Consider the following 14,250-nt stretch of genomic DNA (forward strand, 5'->3'; position numbering starts at 1 on the left):
GGTGGATGGGATCAATCCAGTTACATTAAAGGAGCCAGTAAAGGAAGTAAGCAGGCCCATATCCATGATTATGAGGGCATCCTTGGACTCAGGGGAGGTCCCAACAGACTGGAGATATGCAAATGTATCTACAATTCACAAAGGTGGATCAAAAGGTGACATGAGTAATTACAGACCTGTTAGTTTAACTTCTGTTCTGGGGAAAATAATGGAGTCACTGGTTAAAGAAGACTGCAGGATCATCTAGACAAGACTACAGTTATAGTTTAGACACAGTACGAGTTTGTTAAGGGGAAGTTTTGTCTGAAAAATTTCATCGGATACTATAATCTAGTCACAAAGGAACTGAATGCAAAAAATAATTTTGATATTATATACTTGGATTTTAGAAAAGCTTTCGATACTGTTGCACATGGAAGACTACTGTACAAATTGGAGCAGTATGGCATTAAGGGCAAGTTGCTACAATGGATACCATCCTTTTATACAAGACAGAGAGTGATAATCAATGGACACTGCTCTTCGTGGACTAAGGTTATTAGTGGAGTTCCCAACATATCCGTGTTGGGCCCACTGCTGTTTTCTGTATTTATCAATGATTTTGATGAAGGTATATCAGGCTTAATGACAAAGTTTGCAGACGATAAGAAGGTTCGTAGGGTTGTTGACGGTAAAGATGGTACACTACTGCAAGAGGACCTAGAAAAGTTAAGATGAGCTGAGAGGTGGCAACTGAAGTTAATATTGAGAAATGCTAAGTACTGCATATGGGTAGCAGTAACCTCAGAGTAACATACCGACTGTGTGGTACTACACTCAAGGTAGCAGCAAATGAAAAATACCTAAGGGTAATTTTGCAGTCAAATATGAAGTTTTCTGAGCAGTGCAGACATGAACCCATGAGCAAGAGCTCATGGGTTCTTGGTCAATGATATATAGGAATTTTACTAACAGCAATAAGGTGATTATCCCCTTGTATAAGGCAATGGTCAGGCCACACCTTGAGTAATGCATACAGGCCTGGAAGCCTAATTTTAGAAAGATGTAGAGCTACTAGAACGAAAACAGAGAAGGGCAACAATATTAATGAGTGGAACAAAGGGTTGCTGTTACTAAGATATGCTTAAGTTTTGCAAATTGCAACATCTAGAGCTAGGCTCCTTGAGAGGTGATCTAATTGGGGGTGTATAAAGTCTTGAATGGTTTGCGCAAGCTCAATCAATGCTGATAGGATTCTTTCTCTTTCTCAGTTTCTGCACCTGAGGGGGCATAAATTCAAATTGAGGAAAGACAGTTGTAGAACAGATGTGCAGAAATTTGCCTTTAGCCAGCGGGTAGTTGATTGATGGAACAAACTTCCATCTGTTGTTATGGAAGTTGACAGTGTACAAGTTAGTGCAAATGCATCATATTAGTTCACAGCCAATTCTAGATTAGCAAATTATTTACAAAAGCGGCATCGTTTAAGTCATATCTCATATTGTGAATACCTTCACGACAAGTTGTCATGACATTGCACTACTTCGAATAAGTAACGCTTCACCTAAAGGAGAAGACTATTTATACTTATTCTCAGTGGATACCACGGCACCGATTCAGGGATATTTTGTATACGTGTGGGATAATAACTCGACTATCCACTTGTCCCTATTAGACTTAGAAAAGCAAAAAGTAGAGGGAAAGTAATAGTAGGAGTGGAAGAGGAAAAGAAATGGCGTAGAAGAATGAAAGGGACAGTAACTCCTTCAACTCACACCACTCAAAAACTCATAAACTCCTTGAATAGGCAACGCTTCCCAAGTGGAGAGATGCCTCCGTAGCCAGGTGGGAAGGAGCAGCAGTGCATAGCACACGCTTCTCGATTAGACTGGGGTTCGAGCCCATCACCACCAAATACGGAGGATGCGGAAAGGTCAGGGAATGACCACCGCATATCCCGGAGCAATATGGCCTTAGTTGCTAATGCTCCTTAAAAAAAAAAAAAAACCCAAGTGGAGAAGGCTGTTGTTACCTATTCTTGGAAACTCCGGACATCATCAGGCTCCCCCGGTGCCATTTCAGGGCTATTTGGCCCTTCTTCGGTGAGTGGGTAGGTACCCAAGTGATGTAATCATGGCAAAACAGTTATGAAGTATAACTCCACAATATGAAAGACGCCTGATGGCATATAAGATAAATTAAGACTATAATGCATTAGGGCTTATGCCTCAGGCTATGAGAGAGAGTTAGACTATGTACAAGTTAGTGTAAATGCATCATATTAGTACACAGCCAATTCTAGATTGGCAAATTATTTACAAAAACAGCATAGTTTAAGTCATATCTCATATTGTGAATACCTTCACGAGTTGCCATGACATTGCACTACTTCAAATAAGTAACGCTTCACCTAAAGGAGAAGACTATTGTTAATTTGTACTTATTCTCAGTGGATACCGCCACCCACTGAAGAAAGGGCAAATAGCCCTGAAACAGTGCCATCTGGATAGTGGTATCCACTGACAATAAGTAACAATAGTCTTCTCCTTTAGGTGAAGCATTACTTATTCGAAGTAGTGCAATGTGATGGCAACTCGTCGTGAAGGTATTCACAATATGAGATATAAACGATGCCACTTTTGCAAATAATTTGTGCATAGTCTAACTCTCTTGCAGCCTGAGGCATAAGCCCTAATGCATTGGAAGTTGACAGTTTAAATAAATTCAAGGCTGAAATAGAAAAACATTTGGAATGAATGGATGGGTGAAATGGGAAAGTTTTGTTTTCTTTTTTTTAGCTCATGCTACATAAGCTTGCTTTCTTGCATTATATTATTATTATTGGCTGTATTGTACAAGGAAGCCTAAAGCTTATGCTACACCAATAAAAAATAAATTCCCGAGTTACCATGAGAGAGAGAGAGAGAGAGAGAGAGAGAGAGAGAGTGTGTGTGTGTGTGTGTGTGTGTGTGTGTGTCAGAAGTAGAAGGGGAATCATCAGGAAAGAGAAGAATAATGATATCCAACTCAGGACCCTGGGTATGCCAAGCCCATACTCACCAGATATGAGCCCCTGGGGTTAGAAACTATCATGGCAGGGGTGGGATATTAGCATTAGTTGAGGCATATGATGCAAGAAAGCAAGCTTATACAGCATCAGCCAAAAAAAAAAAAACCCTTCCTATTTCACCCATCTGGTCACTCCAAATGTTTGTCTAGTTCAGCCTTAAATATATTTAAGCTATCAACTTCCACAACAACAGATGGAAGTCAGTTCCAGCAATCAACTACCCAAAGGCAAACTTCTGCACATCTATTGTACAACTGTCTTTCCTCAATTTGAATCTATGCCCCTGAAGGTTCTTAGTGTGAGCAAGCAGAAGTATCCCGTCAGCATTGAGCCTACTCAAACCATTCAAGGCCTTCTACACCTCAATCAGATCACCTCGCAGATTCCTAGTCTCCAGATGCTGTAACTTGCAGAACTTCTCTTCATAAGCGCACCATTTTGTTCCTCTCACCAATCTTGTTGCCCTTCTCTGTACTCATTCTAGCAACTCTACATCCTTCCTAAAATGAGGCCTACAGTACTCAAGGTGTGGCCTGACCATTGCCTTATACAAAGGGATAATCACCTTGTCTCTGCTAGCAAAATTCCTATATATCATTGACAAGACTCCATGACCTGCCCTGGCAACCCGTTTGCACTGCTCAGCAAACTTCATATTTGACTGCACAATTACCGACAGGTCTTTTTCACTTTCCACTTCCGAATGTAGTACCACACAGTTGGTACTTGGTACGTTTCTCTTGGGTTATTACTACCATATGCAGTACTTTGCATTTGTCAATGTTAAACTTCAGTTGCTACTTCTCAGCCCATCTGCCTAACTTTTCTAGATCCTGTTGCAGTAGCATACTGTCTTTAGTATCATTAACAACCCTGCCAACCTTTGTAACATCTGCAAACTTGGACATTAAACCTGATATACCTTCATCAATATCATTGATAAATACAGAAAACAACAATGGGCCCAGCACTGAACCCTTGGGAACTCCACTAATAACATTAGTCCACGTAGAGCAGTGTCCATTGATTATCACTCTCTGTCTTGTATAAAAGGATGGTATCCATCCATCCTTTGTCTCTACTAATGCTAACTGCAAATTACAAAAAAAAAAAAAAAATAAAAAGAAATCTCCAGCTTATTTTCTTGACAGAAATTCTGCCAAAAACACAAGTACCAGATCCTTGGTTCCAGTTTCTGCATTCAAGTGTCTCTGCACCTGGAACAAAGCCAAAAAAAAAAAAAAAAAATCTACCTAACTGTTTTGTTTCAGAACTTGTAGTACTCCCCTCTTCCAACTCTTTGCAAACTGCACTCAGCATTTACCTCAAAATGATAGGTGGACAGACAATAATGGAATATCCACCTAACCACCAGAAATAGACTCCCAATGGACAAATAAAATGACTAGTAGACATATCCACCATTACACGAGACTGTCTGGAAATCACATCAAGCAAGAATTTCTATCTACTGGAAAGTTTTTGATTGGAAGTTTTATTAAAAGAAAAAAAAAATTAATCACGGTTACCCCCTCCACCAGGCAGATAGAGAAAACTTGGGCACATGGGGATCACTTTCACCTTATTCCACAGATAAAAAAAAAAAAGAGCATCCGTACAGAGAGACCTAACTGAAGTGGGTCTTAAAAAGGGCCAAATAAGCTAAATGCCATTGACATCTTTATTCTTTCTCAGGCAATGCACAGAAGAGGATAAATTTAAAAATTCATTAATAAAATGAATTTCCATCTCACATTGTGGAAGTAGGAAGTTTGAAGAAATTTAAAGGATGGAACAAATTATTAGAAGAGCTGCAAAAATAAAGTGGTTAAGACGGGTTTTTCTTTTTTGGTTGATGGTATATAAGCTTGCTTCCTTGCATTATTTTGCCATTAGTAATTATTAATAAACTAAATCAGAATAACCTAACCAATACACTGTTAGATTAATAATTAACGTAAGTGACACAAGATACTGTGAACAGCTAGTTATAGTACACGTCAATAAAATTGACACAGCACTGCTTGCATCATGTAATACGGTTAAAGAACTCTGAATTACTCAACTATTTATATAAATAAAAACAGGCCTTCTTTATTAATAAATAGTTTATAGTTTAATGAAAGAAGTTCGTTAAATTATAAGCTTTCATTGATAAAGAAAGCTAAGTAAAATAATTCATAGTGAACTGCCTCACTATGATAAAAAAATATTGTTCATGTATTACAGATGTTGCAGATTGTTACAGATGACTGAATTTTTATGAATAGTCAAAAATTCAGTCATCTGTTGAAAGTAGACATTGCCGTGTATTTTTATACTTCATGTATGGCAAATCAATGCACATGTCCATTCATAAGTGGTTTATTCCAGGAGCTGGCAATATTTTCCACCATATGAACTACTTTAAAAGTAAACAAGGTCGTAATATTGACCTATTATAATTTTTTACAAATTATAATAGGTCATTGTATATCTTGAATAAAATATGCTCCTGTATTGGTATTCTCCAGAAATTATATTTTTAATTCTGTGATCAGCCATTTACCAGCTCCTGATTTATACTGTGAAAAGGATTCTTTATTTGAAAACATTTGTTTTATGGCCTGTAATAACTAGCAGTGAAAACTTCACAATTGTATACAAAATTGGGCAGCAACAAAGTCCTTGTTTAGAAACTTGCAAGTACTATTACCTTTTTATAATAACAATTAACACTATTTACTAATTTTAGTTAATTTTTTTTTTTTTTTTTTCTATGGCACACAAAAGCATTATTTTCTTGTTTCACTTTCAAGCTTATTTCTGTTCCACAGGCCAGAGTCTGCCACTGCTGGTATATGGAGAAATGAATGGCTGAAAATAAAATTTCATATTTACGTTCAGATGTAACTACAAATTATCCTCCCTCCTGTTAGATTTTCTGATAAGTCTAAGAAAAGCTGATAAGCTTTTCTTAGACTTATTTCTAACACCTCACATCTTAGACGGTGGAGACAGATCTGGTGGCATAGTAATTACATCACTATACCTATTACTCCTAATAAGAATTATTGCTGAAACTGTTAAAATATAATTTATAATGATAATAAGTCTGATAAGCTTTTCTTAGACTTATTTTTCTAATAAGACCTATTTTTCTTTTTTAGGTGTGACCTCACTGAAAAACAGACAGTGTCTTAATAGTGTCCAAAGCTGGTAAACTGCTCAAGGGCAACAGTATGAGAAAAGACTATGAATATGTAGGCTGTGGGTAAAAATGTAGGCTAAATAACTATGGGATGGGGGGGGGGTAGGAAAATAAATGAAGCCATAATTTTCAGTTATAAATGAATCCAGAAATAGGGGCAATAAATTAAGTGGGAAGTTCTCTTTCAGCCAGAGAGTTGTTGATTACTGAATCAAGTTACCCCTGCAGTAGTTGAGGCCAATTGTTTGGAGGAATTCTAAGGTCAACTAGATATATGAACTTATATACAGTAGAGCATCAACAATTCAAACTAATTGGGACAGGGGTAGTTCGGACCTCCAATTTGTTTGGATTTTTGAACTTATCAAAAATACTGTTCTACAGACAAAAAAATAAAGTTTAGTAAGTTTGGAAATAAAAACGCTAAGTTGTACTTATGTGTTTTTATTTATAGGTAATGGAAAAAATTGAACTTTCAGCCACAATGCACATATGTATAGGCCTTTAACGAAAATAATTACTTATTTTTGGTTGCACCATTTTTGAACTTTGTTTCTTTGCTGCCAGATTTCTTGCTCTTTTTAGCAAGAGTAGTTGGGTTGGACAGCAATCAGTTTGTTGATTGTTTGTCGATTCAGCATTCAGTTTATTTGTCGATTTTCATGTGTCATTTAATTTTGTTAATTGGCAAGGTAATAAAAGTGTAAATTTGTACTTTATATCTTCATTTTTATAGCCTGTGGATAATATTCCTCTGTTTTTCACTTATTAGAATTGTCGTTTAATAGAATCAAAATTCAATTCGCAAACATGATCACAATAACCAACATAAAAAGAAAATAAATGCTGGCTCCTTCGGATTATTGACGTTTGAATTTTTGATGCTCTGCTGTATATGAAGAGGGAAGCACATAGTCTAGTTTATCTCCTTTTTTATATTTTTTATTTCATTTTATAATTTTTTAAATTAATTAATTTTTTTTTTTTTTTTGCTAGTGCAGCAAAAAGTCTGTAGCTTCCTTGCACTGTATGATTAATATGACTGTCAGCACACTACAATTCCATATAATAAAACAATCAAGTCATTCCATAAATATTTAATTTATGCTCTGAACAATCTTAAAAATCTGAACTAGATAACAACTATACACAATATTTATGGGCACATCCCATAAACAGCAACTGGCAGTATACATTTCAAGTTAATGTGCTGTTGAATTATATTTATACATATAACATTTACAGTACATCACAAGGGTCTAAAAAATATAATTTCTAACTGTGCTATAGTATTACAGTTAACAACACTTTTATAATAGTTATATATTTAAACACTCCAAATAACAGTCTAAAAAAAAAAAAAATTTAACTCTCCAGGCAAAAAAAAAATAAATAAATAAAAATAAATAAACAAACACTACTGTATCAGTGACATTTTTTAACTAAACGAAAAATGGACGTTCAATTCGGATGGAAATTTTTACTTAAATAAGTGGAAATAAATATTTTAATATTCAAGAACATATTAAACAAATATTGTCCAAAGCTACAAAACAATAAATAATTTTATTAAATATTTATGCAGGAGCCAAAAGCGATTCACCAGTCATTTCCTTAGGTTTATCGAGTCCCATTAAATCTAAAACTGTAGGAGCTACATCACAAAGTGCTGCATTATGAGTAATTTCTTTAAATTTTTTTGGTCCAGTCATGCAGAAAGGTACTCTGTTTGTTGTGTGAGATGTTAGTGGTCCGCCATCCTCAGCAATCATCGTTTCAGCATTACCATGGTCTGAAGTTACTAACATAACATAATTGCTCTTTGCACATGCATCACGAACCATACCAATCGCTCTGTCTGTTGTTTCTACTCCTATAACTGCCGCAGCATATACTCCCGTATGTCCAACCATGTCAGGTGGTGCAAAATTACACATTACAAAAGGATGCTTTTTGGCTTCAATAACTTTAACCATTTCTTGTGCAACTTCAATGCAACTCATTTCTGGCTTTAAATCATATGTAGCAACTTTTGGTGAGGGAACTAGTAACCTTTCCTCCTTTGGAAAAGCTTCTTCCTGACCACCACTGAAAAAGAAGGTGACGTGAGGATATTTTTCAGTTTCAGCACAATGAAACTGTGTAAGCCCTTTAGCAGATATCCATTCTGACAGAACATTTTTGGGCAGGGTAGGTGGGTAAAGAATAGTAAAAGGAAATTCTTCTTGATACTGCGTCATGGTATATATTTTAAGATTATTGGGTACTTTATCTGTTTCAAAATGTCTCACTATACCAAAGGCTTCACTTATTTGTTTCACACGATCCGATCGAAAGTTTATAAATATCAATGTATCATTATCCTGAATTAAGCCACTTTCATCCAAAATAATTGGCTTTAGAAACTCATCTGTTTGTGCATTTTCGCCAGCATTATATCGTTGTTGGATTAGTTCAATTACTTTATCAGGAGTTGTTTTTTCACCTATTCCTTGCACCATACCTTCAAATGCAATTTTAACTCTTTCATAGCGTTTATCACGATCCATTGCATAATAACGTCCCATAATTGTGCTTATAGATCCATATTTCAGTTCCTTTAACTTATTTAGAACACTCTGAACATACGTGACACCACTCGTAGGTCTGGTATCTCGACCATCTGAAAAAAACTGTATATACGTGTTAGGAACACTGTGACCCTTTGCACCTTCCAAAAGGGCAAAAAGGTGGTCAATATGACCATGAACTCCCCCGTCACTGATAAGACCTAACAAATGTAATCTACCAGAGTGTGATTTTGCATGATTACATGCTTCGACAAAAACCTCATTTTGCTGTATTGCACGATTTTCTACATCCATATTGATTCGAATAATATCCTGATATATGACTCTTCCACAGCCAATATTCATATGCCCAACCTCACTATTTCCCATTAACCCAGCTGGTAAACCAACTGACAAACCAGAGGCATCTAAAGTACAGTACTGACCTGGAGATTCAGCAAGTGCACTCATAACTGGAGTTTTTGCATTTTTAATAGCATTTCCCTCAACTGCATCTGACAAGCCCCAACCGTCAATTACAATAAGGCAGACGTTCATCTTTCAGGTTAAATATAATCTTAACTGAAGAAAACACCCTACGGAACAATTCTTCCGGCTACAGAAAGTATGCCCTTGAGTATCCTTCAAATTTGCACCCAAGAAAGCCGGCTACGCTCTTACGCACTCTGGTGTTTAAAAAAATATATTGCGTAAACATTTAAATTAGACAAAAACGAATAGCGACAGTCAACAACCCCCCCCCCCCCCCAAAATAATAAATAAATACAACAAAATGAATCCTGATATATAGTGGACTGCCACAAAAGTAGTTCCTAATAACGATCAACTTCAATGATGATTTTGAAGGTCCTTCGACAATTCGGTGGGAGAGTGTTCTACGGCGCTTGGAATCGCTCTTTGTTCTAGAGAGGAGCTCATTCTGGTGATTATGGGCTTGGCACACCCAGCGTCCTGAGCTGGATATCATCATTCTTCTCTTTCTTGGTGATTCCCTTGTTCGTCTGACCTTCTCCCCCACCCCTCTCTCAATTTTTTTTTTTTGGCTGGGCAGCATAAGCCTCAGGCTTTCTGGCACCATACGGATAATAATAATAATAATAATCATAACATCTCTTCCTTCTGTTCAAAAGTTATTTTGCTGAACGTACTGTCTATCTCCAAACAAAACATCAAATTATTATTATTATTTTAGGGTTGCCCGTAATTGAATACATTATTAGTAGTATTAGTAAAATAATAAGAGGAGTTTCCCTCAATATAGTGCGTAGAACACTTCCGTATGATACCTCCAGAAATTAAAACGGAAAAAAAAGAAAAAATCGACAATTTACCGGTACATTAGAGTAAAATATAAATAATTAAATAATCAATTTAACACAATTCAAATCAATTTATAACAATTAAAATTCAAATTAACGCAATTAAAAGAATCTAACGAAAATATTCAAAACGATTTTCCTTCCTTTTTGTGTGTATCGAGGAAGGAAAATCGTTTTCAGTATTTTCGTTAGATTCTTTTAATTGCGTTAATTTGAATTTTAATTGTTTTAAATTGATTTGAATTGTGTTAAATTGATTATTTAATTATTTATATTTTACTCTAATGTAACGGTAAGTTGTCGATTTTTTCGTTTTTTCCGTTTTAATTTCTGGAGGGTATCATACGGAAGTGTTCTACGCACTATATTGAGGTAAACTCCTCTTATTATTTTACTAATTTTATTATCAACGTAGAACATATTGAGTAGTACAGCTCTGATTCATACTATCTAATTATTAGTAGTAGTAATAATGGCATTTTTTTTTTTTTTTTTTTTGTAGTTGTTGGCTTCTGTGGCCATAATGCACCTCCCAAGGTTTTTGCAGTACTTTGATCCAAGCCCGAGGCGGGATTCGAACCCGCGACCTTTGGGTTGCCAGGCAGGCACTTTACCCACCCGGCTAGCCCGGTCGGCAATAGTGGCGTGGGATGCAAGAAAGCAAGCGTATGAGCTTACGCAGATTCAGCCAAAAAATCAATAAATAAAAATTTACACAACAATTCCCTCTAAATGTTTGTCCAGTTCTTCCTTATATTTATTTAAACTATCAACTTCCACAACGACAGATGGAAGTTTGTTCCAACAATTAACCACTCGCTGCCTAAAGGCAATTTTCCGCATATCTATTCTACATCTGTCTTTCCTCAATTTGAATTTATGCCCCATTAGGTTCGTAATCTGAACAAGATGGAAGAATCCCATCAGAATTCAGCTTGCTAAACCAATTCAAGGTCTTATACACCTTAATCAGATCAACTCGCAGGTGCATAGTCTCCAGCCGCTGTAATTTGCAGAACTTAAGCTTTTCTTGGTAAGAGGATCCCTTCATTCCCTCACCACTCTTGTGGTCCTTCTCTGTACACGCTCAAGCAAATCTACAGCCTTCGTAAAATAAGGTCTCTCAACTGTACGCAGTACTCAAGGCGTCGCCTGGCCATAGCCTTATACAGAGGTACAATCACCTCCTTTTCCCTGCTAGCAAAATTCTTGTATATCATTGACAAAACCCCATGACCTGCCCTGCTAGCATGTCTGCATTGCTAAGAAAACTTCATATCTGACTGAACAATTACTCCCAGGTTTTTTTCCATTTTCTACCACCTTATGTGTAGTACCACACAGTTGGTACGTTCCTCTGGGGTTACTTCTACCCATATCCAGTACTTTGCATTTGTCAATGATAAACTTCAGTTGCCACTTCTCAGCCTCTCTGCCCAAATTTTCTAAATCCTGTTGCAGTAGCACACTGTCATTAACAATCCCACCAAGTTTTGTATCATCTGCAAAACTTCGACACTACTCCTGATATTAACCCGTATTTGTGTCTGTAAACTGTGTGTGTTCTATGGTCGAATTGTCTGTTTTGTTGGACGAAAACAACCCAAGTTTCTGGGAAGAAAAACCTTGCTATCTATGCGTGAGACCGATTAACTCAGCAACGGAGTGAAAAAAGCCCATTAAAGTTCCTCACGTCATCGACGGGATTCGCACCCAGTCCTTTTCTACCCAGTGTGGGGAGAACGGTGACTATACCACTGTGCTAGCCGCGCAGACAAATCAAACATCAGTCGGTATCTAAAGCTCTTTTTCGAGTGTCCCCAGGGTTCCATTCTTGGTCCCCTTGTGTTTTTTTTTTTTTTTTTTTTTTTATGTGGACCCCAAACACGAGAGGTATTAGAACCTATAGTACTTAGTACCGTGCTTGGGTTGAACCTTTTCCTTGATGATTGGCTGTCTTCTCACTCCGACACGGCCGTTACGCAAATGATTGCGTTAACTTACGATCTCTCTATATTAAAGTAAAGTAAAGTGCAGCCATTATCAACCCACTGCAGGATGGAAGCCTCCTCAACAATTCATGCTGAGGGAAACGGACGATAATCTGCCACGCTGGTCCAGTGCGGGTTGGCAGATCGACCGTATTCAACGGTCAGGGGCTTGAACCCCGGTCTACTCAAAGAGCGTCTGCTACTGCACTCCCGCTCCTGACCACTCGGCTACAGCTCTTATTTGGAACAACGGGCTAACTCGGTACTCTGAAAAATTAATTAAGTGTGTCACCAACTAAAACCAAAGTGATGATATTTAACGGAAAACTAGACCATAATATACCTCCGGTTCTCAAGTTTAATGGAGTATCTCGGCCACTTGTTACCACTCATAAGCACCTTGGTATCATTTTTGACGAAAATTTGTAATTCTTACCACAGATCCGGAATTTATTTTCCAAAAAAAGTTAAAACTTTTACGTCCATGTTATTCAAAATCTCTCGACAGGACTGGAGTTTAAAAAAGGGAACCCTCAGAATTCTAAACTACGCAGTGTTTATTCTAATCATTACATATGCAGCCAGCGTGTGATTTCACAGAACTGAACTGTTCAAACCAATCTAGAAGGTGTCCAACCGACCTTTTTGCTAGCTCTCCTGAGAACTTGCAGAACAGTTTCAACTGCATCTTTGCAAGCTATCGCAGATTTATTACCTCTGGATCTGTATCTTACGTAGAAAGGCTTGCCTACTATATTTCGACTGTTGATTGGTCCATCTCAGAGACCAAACAAACTGAACAAGTATTTTCAATCTACATTCACACATGAGTTAATAAGGTTTTCAACTGCCAGAAGGTTATAAAATTGTAGCAGGGTACTTAATGATTTTGTAATACCTGAGAGCAAAGTGGAGGAGAAATTGTTGGAGTTAAACATAAGAAAGGCACCTGGGGTGGATGGATCTATCCAGTTACATAAAAGGAGGAAGCAAAGGAAGTCAGCAAACCCTTAGCTATAATTATGAGAGCATCCTAAGACTCAGGGGAGTTCCCCATGGACTGGAGATGTGCAAATGTATCCCCAATGCACAAAGCGGGATCGAAGGGTGACACGAGTAATTACAGACCAGCTAGTTTAACTTCTGTTCCAGGTTAATATTTGAGTCACTGGTTAAAGATGCATTGCAGGATCATCTAGACAAGACTGCAGCAATAATTCAGACACAGCATGGGTTTGTTAAGGGCAAGTTTTGTCTGACAAATTTGATTGGATATTTTGATGTGGTGACAAAAGGAACTGGTTGCAAAAAATAATTTTGACATCATATACTTGGATTTCACGAAATCTTTTGATACTGTTCCATATGGAACACTACTGTACAAATTGGAGCAGAATGGTATTAAGGGTAAGTTGCTACAATGGATAAAAGGGTGGTTGAGTGGGAGAAGACAGGGTGGTAATCAATGGATGCTGCTCTTCATGGACTAATGTTATTGTGGAGTCCCACAGGGTTCGGTGTTGAGCCACTGTTGTTTTGAATACATTTATCAATGATATTGATGAAGGTATATCAGGCTTAGTGTCGAAGTTTGCAGATGATGATACAAAGGTCGGCAAAGTTGTTAATGACAGTAATGACAGTGTGTTACTGCAATAGGATTTAGAAAATTTGGGCAGATTGGCTGAGAAGTGGCAACTGAAGTTTAACATTGACAAATGCAAAGTGCTGCATATGGGTAGAAGTAACCCCAGAGAAACGTACGAATAGTGTGGTACTACACTTAAGGTGGTAGAAAATGAAAAAGACCTGAGAGTAATTGTGCAGTCAGATATGAAGTTTTCTGAGCAGTGCAGACAGGCGGCCAGGGCAGGTCATGGGGTTTTTGTCAATGATATACATTAATTTTTCTAGCAGGGAAAAGGAGGTGATTGCCCCTCTATATAAGGCAATGGTAATGCTACGCCTTGAATACTGCGTACAGGTCTGGAAGTCTCATTTAATGAAGGATGTAGATTTGCTTGAGCGTGTACAGAGAAGGGCAACAATATTGGTGAGAGGAATGAAGGGATCTTCTTACCAAAGAGGCTTAAGTTCTGCAATTTGCAGCAGATGGAGACTAGGCACCTGC

The 14,250-nt window shown here is 37.4% G+C and overlaps 1 protein-coding gene across 1 annotated transcript; it reads right to left on the reverse strand.

Annotated features, from left to right (window-relative positions):
* Positions 1–7,616: 7,616 nt before the first annotated feature.
* On the reverse strand, positions 7,617–9,436 carry LOC150086019 (2,3-bisphosphoglycerate-independent phosphoglycerate mutase-like). The gene has a single exon (XM_090374335.1). The coding sequence runs from the start codon at positions 9,344–9,346 to the stop codon at positions 7,817–7,819; it is 1,530 nt and encodes a 509-aa protein (XP_090230461.1). The 5' UTR covers positions 9,347–9,436; the 3' UTR covers positions 7,617–7,816.
* Between the last annotated feature and the right edge of the window lie 4,814 nt (positions 9,437–14,250).

The sequence above is a fragment of the Mastigoproctus giganteus genome, chromosome 5, assembly GCF_048544385.1.
Source record: "Mastigoproctus giganteus isolate SK-2022 chromosome 5, ASM4854438v1, whole genome shotgun sequence".
NCBI lineage: Eukaryota > Metazoa > Arthropoda > Arachnida > Uropygi > Thelyphonidae > Mastigoproctus > Mastigoproctus giganteus.